Raw genomic sequence first — 24,115 nt, forward strand, 5'->3', positions numbered from 1 at the left:
GATCACCTCTAATGGCTTATGATCTGTGATGAGTTCAAATTCAATGCCGTATAAATATGCATGGAACCTCTCACAGGCCCATACAAGTCCGAGTGCTTCTTTCTGTCTGAGAGTATCTTTCCACATCTGATAACGATCTGCTGGCATAGGCAATGATTCTTGGTCCTCTATCATGCATCTGGACCAACACAGCTCCTAAACCAACCGGGCTGGCATCCGCTATGACTTTGGTTGATGCCGCCGGATTGTAATATCCAAGAGTTTTTGCATCTGTCAGGGTTTGCTTCAGCGCTGTGAACGCTTTCTTCTGCTCAGATCCAAAATGAAATGGTACACCTTTCCTGGTTAGTTTCCTTAGTGGTTCTGCCACTGTAGCGAAATTAGGAATGAACTTTGCACAAAAATTGACCAATCCCAGGAAACTCCTCACCTCTGTTGCATTCTGAGGTGCACGTGCCTCTGCAATAGCTTTCACCTTGGCCTCTGCAGGGTTTAGTCCTTCCCATGTAAGTCTGTGTCCCATGAAGTCCATTTCTGACACACCGAACTGGCACTTGTTTCCATTCACGGTAAGGCCTGCCTCCTGTAGTCTAGATAGTACACACCTCAACTGTTTGTCATGCTCTTCCTTCGTTGGTGCATGGACTATGATGTCGTCAGAAATGTTGGCAACTCCAGGAATGCCTTGAATCACTCGATGGATTTCATACTGGTAGATCTCCGAAGCTGCATTAATTCCAAATGATAGTCTCTTGTAACGATACAATCCACAGTGAGTCACAAATGTTGTTACATCTCGGGAACCTGGATCCAGCTCTAATTGATGATAGCCCCATTTCAGATCAATTTTTGAGAATACCTTGCTGGCAGTTAGTTCTTGAAGTATTTCCTCCACTGTTGGTATAGGGTGTCGTTCTCTAATTATAGCTTCATTGGCCATTCTCATGTCAACACATAGTCTTATGTCACCCTTTGGTTTGGGCACAATCACTACGGGACTGACCCATTGTGTCGAATGTTCCACCGGTTCTATAATGTCTTGTTCGATCAATTTCTTTAATTTTGGCTTCAACTTTCCCACGAAATCCAAACGGAGTTCGCCACATTGGTTGTGCCTTAGGTTTGACCGTTTCATCTACTGCTAGCTTCAATTGTCGACCTTTCAGCTTTCCTACTCCTTGGAAGACTGCGGGGAATTCTTGCTTCATATCCTCATATGACTGAATTGATTTGATACAAGCTCCAATATGAAGTATTGCCAGGTCTTGCGCTGTGCTTCTACTCAGCAATGGTTCTCCCCTCTCTTCTATGACCATAAACGCTGCTTCGGTGTACTTATCTCCAGCTTCAACAGTTGCAGTAAAACATCCAATGGTCTGCAATGGCTTGGTTGCTGTGTATGGATACAGTTTCTTGGAACACTTCTTTGAGGTACAGATGATCTTTTTCCTTTTCAACTTCTCCCATAAATGTCGATCAATCACATTACTGTCACTGCCTGAGTCTACAATGACCTGCACTGTCACTCCACCAATGATCACTGGGACCTTCTCATGATGTACTTCATTCAACGTAAATTGGTAACAACTCTGTTCCTCCTGGGTATCATCATCGTCACCGTCTATCTGGCGAATGGTGTCTTTCTTTCCAGGATACTTCCCTTTCCCCCAGGCTTTGCCTTTGGAAGTTGTACTCTTCCTCTTCTGGTCTGCATTGGACTTGCTTTTGCACTTCTTTGCAAAGTGGTCCTTACCTCCACACTTTCTGCAAACTTTGCCTTTGGCCGGGCAATATGGGTCTTTTCCAAAGTGACCTCGGTTTCCACATCGATAACACTCCACGTCCTGTGTCGATGTATATCTTGGCTGGTTATGGCGATGTGAGAGCCTCTTAATTTGCTGGCTTGAGTTGTCTTTCAGGGTCATGGTATGAAATTGCCCTTCAACAGCCTCTAATGCAGCAGCAATGGTTAAAGCATCGGTGAGTTCCAACTCACTCCCTCTTTCCAGTAGACGTCTTCTGAGTTTATCTGATCTGCAGTGCTGTACGACTTGATCCAATAATTGGTTGTCCAAATCAGCTGCCATGTAATTGCATCCAACAGCTAGCTGGCGTAGTCTCGTCACGTACTGAGCAATTGTCTGGCCATCTTCTTGTCTCGTTCTCCGAAACAAATGGCGTTGAAATGTAGCATTCGGTGTCACTACATAGTGTGCATTTAATGCATCTTCCGCTTTCCGGTACTCATCCAGTATTCAAAAGTGTCTTAAACGTTTCCCGAACTGTGGGTCCAGCAGTGAAAAGAAGTAACGCCCTTCTCTGCGCTTTTTGTTCAACTGTACCGGTATCTAGAAATAGGCCACGACTGTCGGCGTAGGATTCAAATTCTTCCAGCCATGCCTTCCACTTCACACTTACAGTGCTTGCATCACCCGTTGGGTCAAAATGAGCAATTCCACTATGTGTTAGAAAGTCACCGTCTGCCCCAGCCATGAGGAAATATTCCAGCCCCAAAAGAACTGAGTCAAAGAGAAAATTCTTATCACCTTGAAGTTCTCTGTAATCTTCTTTAGTCTTTAATTTTCTTCAAGCTTCTTTCATCCTCGTCGCCAATGTCACATTTGTGGCCCGAAATGTGAAGTTAATGAAACATCAAACACAAGTTTTATCAGGTAAACTTCTCAGTGTCTTTATTTTCCAGTTTCCTTTGTTCTCCTACTTGTGCTCTTATCTCTCTCTCATACCACGTGACTTCTGGTACATCTCATACATATTCATTATCATGACACCCATGCATGTGGTCCTCATTTCAAGTCAAAGTTCAAATTTGTCAGAGTACATACATAGCATCACATACAACCCTGAGTTTTTATTTTCCTGTGGTTCAAGGAGAATTTCTACTTATTGGTAGCGTAAGCTGTACTCAAAATAAAGATACGTATGCAAAAGAAAGAAATGTAAACAAACTGTGCAAATACAGAAAAAATAAATGTTCAGTAATGAATAATGTGCAAAGTCCTTAAATGAATCTCTGACTTGAGTTTATTGTTTGAGGAGTCTGATGGTGGAGGAGTAGCAACTATTTCTGAACCTAATGTTACAAGTCTTGTGGCACCTATGCCTCTTTCCTGATGGCAGTAGTTTTCAGATTGCATATTCCACATTGATTTTCTTGACAGTGGGAAGAGTTTTGCCCGTGATGTACTGTGTCCACTGCCTTTTGCAAGGCTTTCAGCTCTGGTATTGGTACCCTCACACCAGGCTGTGATGCAACTGATCTGTACACTTTCCACTGCACATTTGTTGAAGTTTGCCAAGGTTTTTGATGTCGTACCAAACCTCTGCAAACTCCTGAGGATGTAGAGGTGTTGATGTGGTTTCTTCCCGATGACAATAGTATGTTGGGTTCAAGAAAGGGCCTCTAAAATAGTGACTCCAGGAATTTCCTCACCCTGTCCACCTCTGATTTCCCAATAATCACTTGATTGTGCACCTCTGATTTTCCTTTCTAAAGTCTATAATCTGTTTTAGAGACATTGAGTGAGAGGTGGTTGTTGGTACACCATTCAGCCAAGTTTTCAGTCTCCATCCTTTCTGCTGATACATCGCCCCTTTTTATACTCTGGTATCATCCGCAAATTTGTAAATAGTATTGTTGCCATGCTGAGCCACATAATCAGGTGTAAAGCGATTAGAGCAGAGGGCTAAGTACACAACCTTGTGGTGCTCTGGTTCTGAGGTGTTTCCAGGTGTATCATGGTTTTGTGTAGAGCAAGTGAGATGACAACTGCCTTACACCTGTTGCTGCGATAGGCAAATTGGAATGGATCCATTTTGCTGCTCAGACAGGAACTGATGTGCTTCAACAACAGCCTCTCAAAACACTTCATCAGTGTGGATGTGAGTGCCACTGGTCTGTAGTTATTTTAGCAGGTTACCACACACTTCTTGGGCACTAGTACATTGAGGCCTTTGAAATGGGACATCATGCCCTGTCAGAGTGGGATGTTGAAGATATCCATGAAAACATTGGCCAGTTGGTTAGCGCAAGTACTCTGTCTGGACCGGATGCTTTCATTGTATTTACTTTCCTGAAGGCAGCCCATATGATCATCAGGAGATTTGAGAGTGCGCAGTGGTCTTCCTTGGTCTGGTGGTCAAATCCGGTGTGGAAGGCACTGAGGACATCTGGGAGTGAAGCTTTGGTATCCTATTGCACCAGATTTGGCCATTTGCCTGAGAACACCTGCTTTCAATTTACTCTCCCAAGTTCCTGCTTTATTCCATGGTAAATAGCCCAGATTGAACATTTCTATTTTCATTTTGGATTTCCAATAATTATAATAATTGAATTTGGGGTGGGTGTGAGCAGGGTGTTGGTGATGTTAATTGAAGCTGCCTTATTTTTATTAAAGCACCATCAGGTTGAGACTTGGCTAAGCTGAATGTTGTAATTTTGCTGTTAACTTGAATATGTAGCATCAATTATGCAGGCTGTGACTACAGAGGATGCATAAATCAATTCACTCATTATTTGCAGTGACCTGAAAATGAACTGGTGTGTAAATCTGCTGATTGTTCCCTATGCACGATCATTCAACCTCCCATTTCCTTCCTGATACTTGCTCCTTTGGGGCAACATTTTCTGGCAATTTCTTTGAACTTTCACTGCTCAGTGGAGTAATGGACACCCACAAATACTTTGAAAATGGGATCAGTGTTCACTCTACTCATCATTGATGAGTTGGACTGAAGGATTTGTTTCTGTGGAGGGATGGCTAGGTGAAGGGAGGGGGAAGGGGGGATGGAGAACTGGGAGGGGGAAGAGGAGAATAGGTTAGCAGAAACCAGAAAAGTTGATGTTGATGCCATCTGGCTGGTGAGTGTCCAGACAGAAAATTAGGTGTTGTTCCTCCAATTTGTGGGTAGTTTTGGTGGGACAGTACACAAGGCCATGAGTATGACGCAGAACTGAAATGGTTGGCTACTGGAGGTCTCTGTCACTGCTGCAGACAGCGAAGGTGCTTAGTGGTCTCCCAATCTGCGCCCAGTCTCTCCGACGTAGAGAAGGCCACAAAGGGTGCGCCAAATGCAGTAAATCAGGCCTGCGGATGCACAAGTGAATGGTTGCATTACTTGAAAGGCCTGTTTGGGGCCATGGACCATCATGAGGGAGGAGATGTGGGCATAAGTATGACTCCTCCTGTGGTCACAGGGGGGAAGGTACCAGGAGAGGGATTGGTTGGGAGGGATGAATGCACAAGGGAGTCATTGAAGGAACGGTCCTGATAGAGAGGGGAAGATATGTCTGGTAGCAGGATCCTGTTGTAAGTGCTGGAAATTCCAGAGGATAATGTGTTGGATGCTGAGGCTGGTGAAGTGGTAGGTGAAGATAAGGCATCTAGGGGCAGAGGGGGCCAGGGCAGATGAGCGGGAAATGGAGGAGACAACAACTTTGCATTCATTGTGTGCAAAACCAAGGAGATGATTGTGGACTTCAGGAGGAAGTCAGGGGTATGCAACCCAGTCATCATGGAGGGCTCAGTAGTGGAGAGGGTCAAGAACTTCAAATTTCTAGGTGTCAACATCTCTGGGGATCTGTCCTGGAGCCTCCACGTTGATTCTTTCAAAAGAAGGCTTGCCAGCAGTTATACTTTGTGAGGCATTGGTACGTCACTAAAGACTCTTGTAAACTTTTACAGGGTTATTGTGGAGAGCATTCTGGCTGGTTGCATCACTGCTTGGTATGGAGGTGCCAATTCTCAAGACAAGAATAAACTCTAGAGGGTTGCAACATCGCAAGCACCAGACTTCACTCTATCAAGGACACCTACACGAGGCAGTATCTTAAAAAAGCAGCCTCTATCCTCAAAGACCCCCACTACCCAGGCCATGCCCTCTTCACTTTGTGGGGGGGGGGGTGGGTGGTGAAGGTCCAGGAGCCTAAAGATGAGGATTCAATGGCACAAGGACAGCTTCTTCCCCTGCAATCAGATTTCTGAATATTGTCTTATTTTTATTTTTCTAGTACTGTTGTAAGATGGTTCATAACATTTGGATGATGGGGTGGTAAATTGAGTGAGTAAATCTGCGAACGCTACAAAAATAGGGGGAGTTGTGGATAGAGAAGAAGGTTTTCGTGGACTGCAGAAGGATTTGGACGCTTAGAAGAGTGGGCTGAAAGGTGGCAGATGGAGTTTAATGTAGATAAGTCTGAAATGCTTCATTTTGGGAAGAATAACCAAAATAGGATGCATACAGTGAAGGGGAGGGCACTGAGGAACAGAGAGATCTTGGAATAACAGTTCAGGGTTCTTTAAAGGTGGATTCTCATGGAGATAGGGTGTTGAAAAAGGGTTTTGGTATGCTGGCCTTGATAAATCAGAGCATAGAATATAGGAGCTGGGAGGTGATGTTGAGACTGTTCAAGGCATTGGTGAGGCCAAGTTTGGAATATTGTGGTCTCCAAATTATAGGAAGGATATCAATAAGGTCGAGAGGGTACAGAGAAGATTTACTAAAATATTGACTGGATTGCAGTATTTAGAATATGGAGAAAGATTGAGTCGACTTGTGTTTTATTCATTGGAGCATAAAAGATTGAGAGGGGATTTCATAGAGGTATATAAAATTGAGGGGAATAGACAAGAGAAGATGTGAATAGGCTCTTCCCCTTGAAGGTTGGAGAGATTGGAATTAGGGGTCATAAGTTGAGGGTTAGGGGGCAAAACTTCAGAAGTAACACAAGAGGAAGCTTCTTCACTCAGAGAGTGGTGGCTGAGTGGAATGACCTTCCGGAAGAGGTAGTTGCAGCAGGGTCAATTTTGTCATTTAAGAGGAGGTTGGATGAGTACATGGATGTGAGGGGGATGGAGGGTTATGGGCAGGGAACAGGTAGGTGGAACTAGTAGAGTTTCATTTAAATTGGTACGGACGAGAAGGGGCAATTATGGCCTGTTTCTGTACTGTAATGGTTATATAGTTATATAAATGTTTGCACTATGACGCTGCCCCAAAACACCAAATTTCATATTTGTTCATGACAATTAATTCTGATTCTGAGATGTGGGTGAGGGCTGAGTTGATTATAGTGGAGTGGAAGCTACATTTGTGGAAGAAGGCACTTTGGAAGGTCTGGATTGGAAGACCTTATCTTGGGAATAGATGAGGCGGAGATGTTGAGAGAAGGGGATGGAATTCTTGCAGGGGACAGGGTGAGAGTAAGTGTAGTCATAGTAGTTGTGAGAGTTGGTGGGTTTGTAATGTATTTGGTGGAAAGCTCGTCTCCTGAGTATTGTCGGAGATGGACTACATGGGTTTGAGATCAGGGTGAAAGTTGGCTGCGAAGTTGAAGTTGACAAGCTCTTCGTGAGTGCATGAGACGGCCCCGATGCAGAGGTTTATGAAATGTCTGAATAGCCTTCAGTAACTTATCTATTTTCATGCATAGCAATGAATCTTCTGTTGATAATTAATTTTACATGAAGTTTTATAATATTGATTTGGGGAATTTGTAATGGGTCAGTTGGAGCAAGTAGGTGAGCAGGAGTGAAGCTAAAGCACTGAGAAGTACTTTTGAAAAGGAAACCTGGCTGAAACTTTTCCTGTTGCAGTGGAGAATGGGTTTGGTGAAGGAGTGTACAATAAGGGATTTCATTGATTGCGGATCTCAATTTCTGTGATCACCATTATATTGCAGGCATTGCAGTACTTGCCCATGTCTCATGCAATTGAGGTGACTCCTGAGAAGCTTTTGGATGTCGTGAGTGATGAAGAAGATGAAAGCAGTACCATCACACAGCTATCTTCTTTCCGTGTCCCCACACGTCCTGGAACAGCCTTCTCCAGTGTCTCTGGGTCAGCTGGTATGGAATCAATTCTGATCAATTATTCAGAAAGAGCTGCAGCATTTGGACAGTGACTATTCAACAAAAATCACTGTAGAATGATAACGTTAGAATTTGTATGAAGTAGAGAGATTTCGGATGTTCAATAAATGCAATGAATACCGTGTAGAACATAGAACTGTGTAGCAGCACTAAACAATGCCAAATTTATGCTAAAACTCTGCTGCTTGTACATGATGTGTTTCCCTCTGTTCCCTGAATATTTATGACTCTAATTAGAAGCCTCTCAAAGGCTGTTCATGTATCTGCTTTTACCATGACTTCTGGCAGCCTGTTCGTTCCAGATGCCCATCTCGCTTTGTGAAATTAAAAAAAAAACTTTCCCTACACATCACCTTAAACGTTACACCCATTATCTTAAAAACACCCTCTGAAATGTGACTACAAGTAAAACCCATGGTATTTGGCATCTATAGGCCTTTCATGCCAGGCTTCCACTTACCTTTCATGGAGCATCCCTAAAAGGCTACTCCTGCACTGCGTTCATGTCGAGCGGTACCTCATAGCACCCTCCGGAGCCAATGGAGGTGGGGGTGACTGGTGCCATGGCATTACCCATCATAAATACACATAGGACCAATGGTCCTCTTCCTTACCCGTAATCCCCCATGCAGCTGGAACTGCTCTGTGTTTCCAGAGGGATTACAGGTAGGGAAGAGGGCCATTGCTCTGCCTTGTTTTGAGCCACAGAGATTGGCTCTGAAGCAGCCTAGTGAGGTGCTGAAGCAGCTGACGGGACTGTCACAGCCCACACTGGTTGCCCCTTGATGGTCCCTGCACTGCTGACCCCTGCCGGCCACCCCTGCCCTGACGACCCCCACTGCCTGACAGCCCCTACCAGCCACCCCTGACCTGACGACCACCCACCCCCCAGCCCTGACGGCTGACGCCCCTGTCCTGACAGTTCTCGCTGACTGCCACTACTTTGAGGGGGGTCATGAATGGAGAGGGGCGAATGGGGAGATGGGTTGCCTGTCCCTAACCAGCCGCTTCCAGCGGCTGTACATTCATGTGAGGCAGTGGAGCGCAGCGTTTTGTCAATTATCCTTCCCCAAGAGGGATTGCAGTCAGTGCCTTGGAACTGGCTACGGCACGTTCAAGGAGGTAAGTTTCCCGAGCCTTTGGCTTTACAGTTGGGCTTTTTCTTTGCATGAAAGGGCCTATGGGGATTGTTAGATGCCAGATAAGTGAGTTTTCTGGTTACTTGAGACTACATGTTGAGCAGACAAAGAACTAACAGCAAGGAATTTATTAACTTCTATCAGGTCATTTCCCAGCTCTTGACATTCCAGGGAAAACAAACTGAGTTTATCCAAACTCTCCTTATATAGCTCATACTCTTGAATCAAGATAGCCTTCTGGTAAACCTCTTCTGTACCCCTTACAAGCCTCCACATCCTTCCTGCAATGGGGTGACCAGAATGGTGCACAAATCTAAGTGTTCAAACCAAAGTTTTATGTAGGGGCAACGTGACTTCCTTATTTTTTATACTCATTGCCCCACCCAATGAAGAGAAGCATACCATACATCTTCACCACCCTCTGCACATAATGCTTTTAAGAGTTCTGCCATTAATTCTATATGTTCCACTAAAATTTGACCTCCCAAAGTGCAATGCATCGTATTTGTCTGCATTAAACTATACCTGCCATTTCTTTGGCATATCTGTAACTGATTTATATCTCTTTGTATTCTTGGATAGCTCTGCTTTGCCAGTTAAAGCATTACTCTCTACAAATCCAACAATCTTAGTGACATTCACAAACCTACTAACTCACACAGCTACTTTTTCATTCAGGTCATCTTCTAAGTTATAGAGGTCACCACACAGATCCCTACGGAACATCACTGGTCATGATCTTCAACCAGATTGGCATCCTTCTACCGTTATCCACTATCTATGGGCCTACCAATTTCGTATCCAAATGATCAATTTACCATGGATCCCATACATCTGTACCTTCTGGATTAGCCTATGACTAAAATCCATGTAGTTTACATCCATTGCCCGAACCTCATTAACTACCTTTATTACTTCCCCAAAAAATCCTCAAATTAGTAAGACATGACCTTCCACTTACAAAGCTATGCTGACCATCCATAAATTGACCACTACTTTCTAAATGTGCATAAATCCTATTCCTATGTTTCCTCTCCATTATTTTCCATACCACTGATGTAAGATTCACTGGTCTATAATTTCCTGGATTATCCCAATTTAACTTCTAGAACCAAACTATGATGTAAGTACTCTCCAGTCCTCCAGATGAGTCTATTGCTAGTGAGACTCCATCAATCTCTTTGCGTGCCTCTTTCAGTAACCTGGGATATATCCCATCAGGCCCTGGGGACCTATCCAATTTAATGTTCTTCAAAAGACTCAGTACCACTTTTTTCTTTCTTTTAAAATGCTCCAACATATTCATAATTGCCACACTATGCTCCATATACTATCCTCCTAATCATTCTCTTTGTAAATACCAATGCAAAATATTAATTTAGGGACTCGCTCGTTTCCTCTAATTTCAAACTGCAAATTCCCTCCTTGTCCTTGAGTGGATCTAACCTCTCCCAAATGATCTTTTGCTTTTAATATAAGTATAATTTTTTTTTGATTATCTTTAATCCTGCTCACCCAAGACATTTCATGGCCTCTCTTGACCTTTTAATGCCTCTTTCCTGCAATCTTTATATTCTTCCTTGGCCCATTCTTGATTGTAACTTCTTAAACCTTACACATATGTCCTTTTCTTTTGACTAAACTTACAATCCAAGTTTTGTTTTTAACTTTGCTATCCCTGTTCTTCCTGCACACTGGAACATGCTGGTATGGGACTCTCATTAGTTGGTCCTTAAACATTTCCTACATATCTGTTGTAGACTTGCTCTACAACTTGCTCTCAGTTAACTCCCCCAGCTCCTGCCTAATAATACCATAATTTAGCATAATGCTGTTACAGCACCAGCGATTGGGACTTGAGTTTGAATCCCGTGCTGTCTGTAAGAAATTTGTACATTCTCCCCATATCTGCGTGGGTTTTTTCCCGGGAGCTCCGGTTTCCTCCCATAGTTCAAAATGTACCATGAGTTGGAAGTCAATTAGGTGTAAATGGATGGCATGGGCTTGTGGGCTGAAAGGGCCTGTTACTGTGCTGTATGTCTAAATTTTAAAAATCCCCTTCCCAAGGTCCAAGCTTGTCTTTATTCATATATTATATTAAATTGATGTGTTCCCTTGATAAATATATTTTGTTCAGAAGTACCTGTGTAGAACCTTTGAAGTTTCCTTGTGGTATCCTAATTCTGTACTGTATGCTCTGTAATTTGATCGAAGAACAATTTATTTTCATTTACTGGTGGTTGCAAACTGTTTTCACTCAGTGCACCTTGTACTGTGAGGTGGATTTTATGGATGTAATATAAATACCTGAACCCTTGTCTTTCCTGTCAGGAAAAACCTCTGCTCTCCTGACATCAGCTGAAACACATGCAGTCTCATTCTACAACAAAGACTTCACTGTTGTGGGCTTTGAAGGTAAAAGAAGGGCAGAATTTATCATTAACTCTCTTGCAAATTGTTAAACCTGACACATTATGTTGGTGTCCTTAGTAACAATTTTCCATTAACACATGGAATATTTGTGAAAAACCTCCTATTGCTTTCAACACTCTCCAATTTGCGGGGTAGGGATTTTGGCATATTGGCCTTCATAAGTCAAAGTGTTGAGTATAGGAGTTGGGATGTTATGGTAAAGTTTTAAAACACATTGGTGAGGCTAAATAATGGAGTATTGTGTGCAGTTTTGGTCACCTAACTGCAAGAAAGATATTAAGATTGAAAGAGTGCAGAGATTTACTAGGATGTTGCCAGGACTTCAGGAACTGAAATTACAGGGAAAGACTAAACAGGTTAGGACTTTATTTCCTGGAGTGTAGAAGAATGAGAGGAGATTTGATAGAGGTATTATGAGGGGGATAGACAGAGTAAATATAGGTAAGCTTTTTTCATTGAAGGTGGGTAAGATACAAACTAGAGAACATGGGTTAAGTGTGAAAGGGGAGAAATTTATGGGAACATAAGGGGGAAACTTCTTCACACAGAGAGTGGTGGGAGTGTGGAGCGAGCTGTCAGCTGAAGTGGTAAATGCAGGCTCAATTTTAACATTTAAGAGGAATTTGGACATGTTCAAGAATGGGAGATATGGCAGGCTATGGACTGGGTGCAGGTCAAAGGGACTATGCAGAAAAATAGTTTGGCACATGCTAGAAGGGCCAAAGGGGCCTGTTTTTATGCTGTAAATGTTCTATGGTTCTAATAATCTAAACAGGTTAGAGTCCATTGTAATAAAAAGCAAAACCACTATATTAAATATCTTGACTAGAGGTGGTTGGACCATCCTGGACTTGGGCAATTGTCTCTTTTTTCCAGCCTGGTCTTTTCCTAGTTGTAAAAAGGTATATAATCTGGCCTTTGAACTCCAAAGGTGTCCTATGAGACAGTGAAATCTGAATGACAAGCAACTATATAAAGCTTTATACTTTTACACTGGTTTTCAGTGATGTTCAGCTTGCATGAAAACCATCTCTTCAGTGCTCTGCTGGCCTCATTGGTGAATCTAGCAGCAGAGAGGAATTTTAAACACGCGGGCATCTGACTTCAGCATTCTGAGATTCTCTGAGTCAGAACTTCTGGGCACTGAGTGGCTGGTAACCAATGGTTCCTAAGGAAGTGCCAGTTGTAGGTCAGCCTGGTTCAACCCATGGTCATTCAGAATTCTGGGGATTGTAAAAAGCTTTTCTTGAAAAGAAGAGGGAAGCTGATACTGAAGATGCTGGAATCTGGAACAAAAAAACAATCTGCTCAAGGAGCAACGGATTAAGCAGCATTAATGCAAAGATAAAGAATTGGAAGTTCTGAGAGTCACTTTCTCACTCCTCCATCTCTGGTTTCTTACCATCTTTTACTCCCACTGATGTTGCTCAGTCTGCAGTGCTCCTCCATTAGATTGATTTTTATGCTCATGGGCACGATTAATTGGAAGTTGGGCGTCCTTAAATTAAACAACTTGCAGAGCTGTGGATAAAAGGTAGGGTTGTAGTTTCTAAGAGCCATCCACCACACTGTGAATTAAAAGGATCCCTTTGCTGGGTTTCCAGGGTTCCTTGGGCACAAATGTGGACAGACAGAGTAATATGTCCTTCTGTAAACTGTTACATCACTTGGAAAAATTGAAGCAATCTAAACTGCAGCAATGACTTCTGTTTTGTTGTAGATGTTTTTGGTTCTGAAGTTAACTTTTGTCTTCCTGCACACAAGCTCAAAATTGAGGAGTTTAAGCATCAACTTCGGACCCTTGTTTGTCACTTCAGCATCAATTACGATGTGGATAACATTAGAAGCACAGCTAATGAGATGGAGCTATTCACACTGGTAATAATTTCATTATACTTCAGCCCCAACTTCACTTCTCTTTCCAGAACTTTGGGATTTATAGGATCTTTCAAGAGGGAATAGAAAGCTTAACTGTAATTTGATGAGAAAAATGACAAGTAGTTCAGGAAGAAAATAATTAATAGGTGATCTGCATTTAAGATAACAAAGATGAGGGGAGAATTGTGAAGCAGACTAATTGGAAAGACACGGAGCTGTAAATATAGCCTGTGGATTTTGCAGAGATTAGAACCAGCCTATCGTTTTTCATTGGTGTCATCCTGCCTATCCCTTGGGAATGGGTTTCTGTGCATGCGCACACAAATATAGAAATCTGTCAGCTGCCTCCAGTGATGCATCATTGGGCAGTGCCTCATGGAGAAAGATGCAAGAGAGAGAACTTGGACTATTTTCCCTTTGCTGACATTACAAGTGCACTGGAGAATTCTGTGCCAGGTGCAAAGTAATATAGTGGGTATTCTCCCCTTGTTGTTAATGGAAGAGGACAGCTGCAAGAGCTTCTGGAAGATTGGTAACTAAAAGGGCCTTCAGTTGAATTGCTTATTGAAAAATGCCTAACAAACGCTCCACTCTGGAGTGCTTGAGAAACTCTTCCTCTTTACTGAACTCCCTGGTTGGGGTGTGATATATAGCCTGAGCAACCAATTATATTGTATCATGCGTAACCTCGTGTTTATTGTATTTCTCATAGTTCCGGAGCATAGCTTTACCCATTTTTCATTTTTTATCTTTATGACACACCAATGGCATCATGGCATCATGAAGAAATGTTTTCACAAATTTTAAAAAATCTCATCTTCACATTCAGATTTTAAAAAAAAAAGTTTTCAGGGACTTGAAACTGGACAAAGTATTTGAAAAAAGTTTTTGTCAGAATCATGGAAATAATGATAATGTGTGTATTGTCATATTTGAGAGGATTAGTTTAGAATTGAAATTAAATAGATTTCAAATCGCTTTTTTGAGATTGGCTTTAGCTGTGGCTAGAAAATGTTTGGCAATTACTCGGAAAATTGAAATTGATTTGAGTATCCAGAGATGGCATATTGGAAAAGATAACATATAATTTATGCAATAATTATTTCTTTTTTGTAAAACTTGGAGCCCGTATTTGGATCATATGGGTTTGAGTTATTTAATCCCCTTTCCGCATGTTAGTGTTGTTGCTCTAAACCATGGTAATTAATTGATGAATTTTGATGTTATGTGATCTCTTTCTTTTTTCTTTTTTGGGGGTAGTTTAGAGGGTGGTGGGTTAGGGAAGGAGGGTGGGGGGGTTGTCAGAGATTTTTTAAAAAAGTATGTATTTTGTGCCTTTTTAAAGTTTTATTCAGTAACTGTATGTTTAATATATGCATCATAATTTAATAAATACAATTTTCAAAAAAAATAATGTGTATTGTTATAGTACTGTACATTGTACATGACATTCTTGCTGTAGCTGAACAAGTACTTTGTTTAAAAAAAAAAAGCTACAACATCAATAACTAATAACCACAATAACATCTAATTTAAAAAGACAATAAATGCAAAATAAAATAGATGGTAAATATTTAGTTATCCTTGTGAAAAAAGTAAACTAGCATTAGAGCAAACAATCCTGTGATATTGGAACAGTTACTGATCAGTGTAACAAAAGAAGTTTAAGAGCCTGATAGCTGTTGGAAAGAAACTGTTCTTGAACCTGATGCTTCCACTGCTGATTCCAATCCAGGCCCCAGCTGCCCACTCATTGGACCTTCTGCAGCTTCAGTTGCTGACTGCAGCCTGAACCCCAGCCTCCCACTTACTGGAGCTCCCAACACCTTGGCTGCAAACTCCAACCCAGGTCCAAGTGCCTACCTACTGAAGTTCCCGATGCTTTGGCTGCCGACTAGCACCTAGGCCGTGGCTGCCCACTTACCGGAGCTCCTGACACTTCAGCTGCTAACTACCTTCTAGTCCCCAGCTGCCTGCTGACCAGATATCTCAATGCCTCGACTGCCAGTTACCAACTAGGCCCCGGCTACCCACTTACCAGAGCTCCCTGCTACTCGCATGCCAACTTTCACCTGGGCCCTGGCCACCCTTGGGCCGGAGCTTCCAACACTGACTCTCACCACATGGCTCTCAATTATGTAGATGCCTAGTATGGTTCCAACCTCTCTGCTGGATCTCACAATATCATCCCCCACCACTTCTTACCCTTCCCTGTCCCCCCCACACCTCTCCCTACTCCACCCTTATCTCCCCCACTGAGCTCCCTTCTTCTTCCCAACCTTCAAACCCACTCATCTCACTTTTCTTTATATTGACCTCCCCTACACTCCATCCCCCTCTTGCCTCCCCAGCCTCCACCTCCCCCTCTGTTCTCCCTCACCCCCACCCTCCTCCCCCAACACTCTCCACCACACTGATTCCTACTCTGACCCCTGCTTGATCTGACCTTTCTCTGAGATGGAGTGCTCAGTCCTCAGTAGAAACTTTAACTTCATCCCCATCTGCCCAAACCTTAATGAGTTCTGCTCACGCCACTATACCAAGCTCTTCCGTTGCTTCTGTCCTTTTACCCACTTCCATGACTATAACTTTCTATCCCCCACCCAAGACCCCTTCTCCCACTTTAAGCCTTCTTCCTCCTCTGGACACCACATCCTGGCCAGCTTCCCGCTCTGGATCTTTTTATTTCCAATTGGTGCAAAGACATCAACCTTGTCACTACTCCCCCCCCCCCCTCTTATTCTAATCTCTCTTTTAAACACTCTGCCTTCCAATCTCTCTGTAACAATTCCTACCTCACTATCAAACCTGCTGACAAGGGTGGTGCTGTTGTGGTCTGGTGCATTGACCTCTACCTTGCTGAGGCTAGACGATAGCTCTCAGACATCTCCTTCTATTTACCCCTTCGACAGACTCCAGAGCTCATCAATCCACCTCTCTAACATCATCACCTCTGGTAACTTCCCTCCCATGGTCTCATTGTTTCCCATCCCTGCACTGCCCGATTCTAACTTTTACGCAAGGTACATAAACCCAATTATTGGGGTAAACCCATTGTTTCTGCTGCTCTTGCCCCACTGAACTAATTTAGTCTTACCTTGACACTATCATTAATTATGTCTTTATCTTTGCTATATAAAATATACTGAAATGCTGAGTTTCTCCAACATTGTGTTTTTACTTCAACCACGGAGTCCGCAGACTTTTGTGTTTTGCTTGAACTGAGGGGTGCTTGTTTTCATCCTTTTCACTAAAGGTAGCAGTGAGTAGTACTTGTGAGCAGAGTGATGGGGTCCTTTATGATGTTGGCTGCTTTCTTGAGGCAGTGCCTCACATTGATGTCGCAATTGATGCAAGGTCAGAGGTTGTGATGTCTGTTACTGTGGAGCCTTCTGTATTCATGGATGGCCATGTTTCAAAACCAGACTGCGAGTGCATCTATAAAAGTTTGATAGTGAATTTAATAATCTGATAAATCTCCTCAGACACGTTAGAAAGTGGAGGCATTGGTATGCCTTCTACACTGTGCCTTGATGTGCTGACTCCAGGGGATGTCTTCTGAAATATGGACTCCAAGGAACTGCCAGAAGAGAGAATTGGGGAGAAAATTCTCTGCTGGTTGGCATATTGGAAGATGGCTGTGGTGGTAGGAGGTCAGTTACCTCAGGCTCAGAATGTATCTGCAGGAGTTCCTCAAGGGTGGTGTCCTAGGCACAGCCATCTTCAGCTGCTTCATCAACAACCTTCCACCAATCATAATCCGAAAGAATGTTCACTTATGACTGCACAATGTTCCACACTATTTGTGATTCCTTGGATAATGAAGCAGTCCCCATCCCAATATCACAAGACCTGGATAATATCCAGGACTGGACTGATAGACAGTCATTACCAGACATTACCATGCAATGATAAATTCAACAAGAGAAAATACAGCTCTCACCATCAACTTACAATGGAACCACCTTCACTGAATTCCCTGCTATCAATATCCTGGGAAGGGTACGGTTCCCACTGACCTGAAACTGAACTGGAGTAGCCATGTTGATGATAGGAAACAGAGGGTGGCAGTGGAGGGTTGCTACTCAGATCGGAGACCTGTGACTAGTGATACTGGGCCCAGTATTGTTTGTCATCTACATTAACAATTTCGATAGTTAACATGATTAGTAAGTTTGCAGATGGCACTAAAATCAACAGTGTAATGGACAATGAGAATGAATATTGAAGTTTGCAACAGTATAATTTGGCAAAGTGGGCCAAGGAATGCCAAATGGAATTTAACTCCCAAGTGTGAGGTTCTGTGCCACAGTAAGTGAAAACGGTTATTCAAGTTCACGTTTATTGACTTATGTGCCAAGATGCAATGATGGAGGTTATTTTGTGAGAGTTCATTAGACAATCTCATACATTGTTTTAGACACAGTAAATACAAAATTACAGAGATCAGTTGGTTCAGAGCAAAGGCATCATAACTTTACTGTTTTGGGGTTCATTCAGGAGTCTCTTAACAGTGGGAAGGAAACTATCCTTGTATCTGGTGGTGCGTGATATCATACTCGTGAATCTTCTTTCTGATAGTAGAGGAGTGAAGAAAGGGTGGCTGGGGAGAGATGAGTCTTTTAATATATTGCCTGCTTTTCCAAGGCATTGGGAGTTATAGATGGATTTGAAGGAAGGAAGGGGTACATGTGTGGTGATTTGAACCATGTTCACAATCACATCATCATGAAGGGCATGGTCCTGGAGAGTGTTCTGGAACAGAGAGTCCTGGGGTGCAGGTGCATAGTTTTATGTAAGTGGCAACTCTGATGGACATGATGGTGAAGAAGACATTTGGCATGCTCACTCTATTCATAAAGCAGCTGTTCACGGTCTTGGTGAGATCACATGTGGGAGTACTCTGCATTTCTAGTCACCCAACTATAGTGAGTTGGTTGGAGAGGCTGAGTCTTTATTCCTTGGAGTGCAAGAGGTTGAAGGGTAGCCTTCGAGGTTTATAATATAATGAGGTATATGGATAAAGTGAGTGCTCAGAGTTTATTTCCCAAAGTAGACTGTTCAAGAGCCAAAGGACATTGGTTTAGAGTGAGAGGGGAGAAATTTAAGAGGGGAACTTTTTCATTCAGGAAATAGTCTGTATGAGAAATGAACTGCCAGGTAAGTTACAGAAGCAAATCCAATTGTCAGTTCAATAGGCATTTGGACATTTCATGTATATGTATATAGGAAGGGTTGAGAAGGATAAGGAGCAATTGCAGGCAAATGGGACTAGCCCAAACTGCCAACAATAGAGTTGAACCAGAGGCTCCGTTCCACGTGGTATGAGTGAATATACAGGTAATCTTAATCTTTACTATTTCAGGTGAGTCGGAAATTCAGAAGCGTTTTTAGTGAAGAGGAAACCATGAAGACCTTCCCTGCATATGATGCCTTTGAGCCTGGAGCAGAACGCTGGGGAATAAAAGGTCCAAACATGGCCCTGAAGAAAGAAGCAAATTGGATCCCCTTCTTAAAGGTACAACAGACTGAATCTGGAAGGGACAGTAGTGTAGAGGTTATGTTCCTGGACTGGTGATTTAATCCCAACAAAGAAACTTTCAAATTTGAATGGTTTAAACATTTGGAAATAAAAAGTTGATACTTCTTAGTAACATTTTTGAATATTTGTCATTGTCCCTTCAGCAAAAGCAACTGAAGCTAGAATTTGCTCTTCTCTTTTTTTAATGACAATCAAATGACCCTCACACTGTTCATTGAAACCTTCAGCTGTGAGGTTCACTGATAAATGTTGTCATGTATCTCCCTGTGTAAATTCACATTGGAGAACTGATAGCTTGGATAATTTGATGTTACCTTGTGATTTCAAGCCAAAAGTTCATGAAATAAAAATATGAAAAGCGTATTTCACTAATGAGCAGAGGGACAGATAGGCTGTTGCCCTGCAACAACTAGTAAATCATTTCCAATGACCTTGACTTTTTTTTAAACTTTAAAGTGTATCTTTATTCAATTTCTGTATCCAAAATTCAAGCAAACCATTTATAACATTGATAAATATTGGGGCCTTTTTAATCGAAAGAATTAATATTCAGTCTTTTTCATTGCAGCTTATGAATTGCAGTAACTATTGGTTGGAATGTCCAAAATCTGACCCCTGCCTGTACTCATTCACCACACCAGCTTGGTGGCTTCGTGGCTCTGTACAGATTAAATGTCCCACTTCTTCATGGAGCTTAGAGCTTAGGCCGTACTATCCAGAAGTTAAAGCAGGCTCAGTCCTGGTTAATGCTTGGATAGAATTCCAGGATTTGTAGGTACCACGGCATGGCAAGAAGAGCTGCTACCCCACAATTCCAATGACCAAGGTTCAATTCTGACCCCTGGTGCTGCCTATGTGGAGTTGGCACATTTTCTCTGTGACCAAATCAGTTTCTCCATGTCCCAAAGATAACAAATTGGTTGGTTAATTAGCCCCCCCCCTAGTGTGTAGTTAAGTGGTAGAAGGGGAAGTTGATGGGAATATGGAATTGATGAGAATGTGGGTGAACTTTTTTTTAAAACAATGATTTATGTAAATTGGTGCTTGATGGCTGGCATTGAGTCAGTGGATGGAAGGGCTAGTTTCCAAGCTCTGTAACTCTCCTTCATGTCCAATGGCAATGTGTTTACAGTTGTGTGTGCATAGTTTGTATCTATGTCAAATTAACCGGCAATGCTGCAGTTTTGTATATTTAGTTATGTTCATCAAACACTGGTGTTTAATTCATTAGATCAAACCAAAGCAAGATCTTTGGCAAGAAAAAAACATGGCCAAACTGAAACAGCAGAAGTACATGGATGAAATCCTGAGATTGCAGGTGCAGTTTCTCCAGGTAAAGTTCACTCTCAAGCTGATGGTTTGCAGCAAGAGACTTGTCTTGGTAACACCTTTTAATATAGAGAATGTCTCTGGGGCCACGTGATTTTAACAAAAATCTGCAAACTGATGGGGTGATAACATGATGACAGAAATTATGGAAATCAACACTTTCTTATTATCTGTGGCGAGCAGTGCTCAAATCATAAAGACTCACACTCGTTGTTAAAGAATAAAATCAAGAATCTATGATGCAGAAGGAGGCCATTCGGCCCATCGTATCTGAGCTATTTGAAAGAGAACCATCAGCCTTTTCCTACCTTCCATTCCTCAGTCCAACACTGCAAGAGATAGCTCATCCCATGCAAATTTGAGTACTTTTTAAATGAGACACTTCAACTAATCTTTCATGTAATAAGTTTCTGATAGTGACCTTAAAACTTTCTTCGTGAAATTATTTTCGCTTAATTCCCTGTCAGCCCTTGCACAATTACTTAAAGTCTATGGACCAGGGGTGTAGCTAGGGGGAGCGACTGCTCCCCCTGAGCAAATTTTTCAAAAGTGGTGCCTTCAGCCCAGCAATGCCCATGGTCCTCCTGCACTGCATTTCACTCTTTCCTATCTGCACCCAGCTCCTTCGCTGCTTGCTTCCCTCTCCCCTCTGAGGTGGCCCCATCCCCATGCTGAGCTTGACGGTTCCTGAAGGCAGATTCGCAAAAGTGCATGATACCTGTACAATGTAGCGATTCCAGCCCCTCAGGTTGTGGAAGTGCCCTCTCGCCAATCGGAACTGCTTTGTTAAAACCACATGTGGCTGTGTGAGGAAGCAAGCCAAGTGTTGAGTGGCTCAAGCTAGGATCAGATACAGCTGGAGTAGTGAGCAGCGAGTGGAGGGACACAGCAGATGCTGGGTTTGAACTGCCAGCAACTTCCATGGGCTAAATTTTGGAGAGAACAGATTAAAAGGCAATACAGTCCATCCACAGGTATTAAAACCAAAATTTGCCCAAACCATTGTTCATAAATCCCTATCATTTTAATTCAAACATTAAAATAACTTTAATTAAAAAGGGTTATTTTTACACTGGGGATGTAGGTGAAATAATGAATGGAATGCATTTTCATTATGATTTAAAATGTGAAAGATGTGTGATTTTATTAAATAATAGCTAAATTTATCACTTCAGTAATTGAAAGTAGTGGTGACTCATTTCATTCAAATAGAATCGAATGAAGCCTGCCTGTGTGCAGGGAGTGGCTGTATGCTTTGCTCTCTCCCCATCCCTCTCTGTCCTGATGTTCTGTCATCCCGCTTGGGACAATGGCATTGGTGAATTGGTTATGTACTAAATCAACAGAAATGGTAATATATCACAGACAATGGTATCTTCAAAACAATATTTTTATTATTAATTATTAATAACAACACTTCTCACTTAATTCTAAATTTAACTCTAACCTACCCCACTTTGCGCGTGTGTGTTAAAACCCAAGCAATTACAGTTTAAGTTTTATTCTGAAGAGGTGATTTTAAAGTTCAGTCTCAGAAAGCTTTTGGGTTGAAACTCAAAGTCTTTACTGCAATTATGGAGTAAGCGTGAGACCTCAGATTTCTTGAAATTGTTGCTCAAAAGCAATAATGTAGTAATTTGAAACATCAAGTCATTAGACCTCATTAAAACTTAGGAATTTCTTTTGTGGAGTTGTTTTCAGAGCAATGTTTCTTCATATGAATGACTTTCTCTCTCTTGCATGGAGATTTTGGAATCTGTGTTCCATATAATAAATCTGTCCTCTTTTCCAAAGAGACAGTGAAGTGGCTATTTTCTTCCACGATGATTTCACAAATCCAGGTAAGGCCAACATGAAATGGCCATTCAAAAGTGGACCCAGTGGAATCTGTCCTCTTTTCCAAATAGACGGTGAAGTGGCTAAATTCTTCAAAACCACTCTTCCAGTGTTCCTCCTTTTCATAAGGAGAACATAATTTCAATCCTCTGTGTCTTAAAGGATGGTCAAGCCCCTTCAATCCTGTGTTACCAATAGGATGGTCAGGCATCTTCTGGTCTCAAAATACCTTTTGTAAAGTAATATCTTTCTCTTAACTGTCTCATCATATGACACAAGACATCATTTCTGTTTCATTTCTCCAAAAGCATGAATTGTGGCAGATGGCTTTTTGAACTTACTTCACATATATGCTAAAAGCATCTCTGGCCACTTAGGCCCACTTCAACATAAGAATTATGAGTCCACGGACTCCTGCCTGTCCATAACCATTGAATTAAAAGTCTGGCTTGTTTGAATAGATGCCTCTGAATTTCCATTCTAACAATATAAGTAAGTAAGCAAAGAGTCTTGTATTTAAACAGATGGCCTCCTTGAGCAACCAGCAATTCTTCTTGAGTATCTCATTTTTATGGCTGTTTACATAGCTTCCATTAAACAATGGATTCACAGGCCATTTCTTTAACATCTACTACCTTCCATTTCAACTTACTCTCTGAGAGTACTTATGTGTCTGTAAAATGCAAATGTGCCCTGTCCACCCAAAAACTCACTTTACTAAGAAATATATAATGACATTTTAATTTTAAAGATTACTATTAACATAAATCCATCCCAGGTGGAAAATGTTAATAAGGCAGATGGTCTCTCAGCTCACTGGAGAGGCAGGGAGAGTGAGAGAGGGAGTGAGAGAAAGTTGAAAGGAGCAGAGGAAGGGGAAGATGGGGTCGAGGCGGTACCAGTCTGCATTGTGAACCCCTTCTTGTCTGCACAAACACCATTTTTAAGTACCACCAAGCGAAAGATGGAGGGATCAGAAGTTCTCTCCCCACACCACGATCAATCTGAAGCAAACACACACCTTTACTGCTTCAAGATTGGAATAGACAATCTTTCCTTTAGAGAATGGGGAAAAAAAAGGGATTAAAAGAATAGAAAATTGTTTTTCAGGAAGTAGATTCTTATCCTTTGAACAAATGAGAGATAAGTACAATATAACTGGAGATACAGTGCTGGCATATTACCAACTGAGATCCTACTTGAAGGATAAATTAGGAAGCAATCTGAGTTTACCAGAGGGAAGTAACCTTGAATATGTGATTACAGATACAATGTTAATCAAAAGATTTATAACAAATATGTATATTAAACTGCAAGAAAAGGAGAATGAGGAAACAAATGGTAAAACTAAACAAAAATGGGAACAAGATTTAAATATAAAGATAAAAAAGGAAACATTGGAGAAGTTATGCTCTGGAACGATGAGAAATACAATAAATACGAGGCTACGCATGATACAATATAATTGGTTACACAGACTATACATTACACCGCAAAAGTTAAATAAATGGGACCCAACAGTATCTGATAGATGTTTTCGATGTAAAAAAAGAAATGGGAACAACAATTCATGCAATCTGGACATGTGAGAGAGTAGAAAAATTTTGGGATGATCTCAATCAGATATTAAATAAAATAACAGAAAACAATATACCAAAGAATCCAGAGATCTTTCTCCTAAGTAACATAAAAAACAAAGAATTTGGAATTGATTTGGAGGATGCACAAAAAAGATTTGTTAAGATAGCCCTAGCCGTAACAAAAAATGTATTATGTCAACCTGGAAATTGGAAGATATTTTGAAAATACAACAATGGTATATAGAAATGAATAAATGTATTCCATTAGAAAAAATAACATATAGTTTAAGAAATAATATTGAAATATTCGAACAAGTATAGGAGCCTTACATTAAATACAATAGCGAAAACCTACCGGGGACAAACATTACCTCAGTTGATGGAAGGAGAAGGAAAGAAAAGAATGGACTCTGTAGAATTTCTGGTGTATCTTTGTTGAATGACAACATTGTCTGACTGAATTAATGCAACCTAGATTGTATACCTAAA

The 24,115-nt window shown here is 41.7% G+C and overlaps 1 protein-coding gene across 1 annotated transcript in view; it reads left to right on the forward strand.

The window, feature by feature from the left end:
- The window catches only part of LOC138737374 (uncharacterized), a 93,977-nt gene that overhangs the window by 38,051 nt on the left and 31,811 nt on the right, over window positions 1–24,115 (forward strand). The window contains exons 7-11 of the mRNA XM_069888120.1: window positions 7,700–7,865; window positions 11,360–11,443; window positions 13,182–13,339; window positions 18,705–18,857; window positions 20,113–20,214. Coding sequence (XP_069744221.1) covers window positions 7,700–7,865; window positions 11,360–11,443; window positions 13,182–13,339; window positions 18,705–18,857; window positions 20,113–20,214 — 663 coding nt within the window. The remainder of the gene's footprint in view (window positions 1–7,699; window positions 7,866–11,359; window positions 11,444–13,181; window positions 13,340–18,704; window positions 18,858–20,112; window positions 20,215–24,115) is intronic.

This window comes from Narcine bancroftii, chromosome 6, assembly GCF_036971445.1.
Source record: "Narcine bancroftii isolate sNarBan1 chromosome 6, sNarBan1.hap1, whole genome shotgun sequence".
NCBI classification, from domain to species: Eukaryota; Metazoa; Chordata; class Chondrichthyes; order Torpediniformes; family Narcinidae; genus Narcine; species Narcine bancroftii.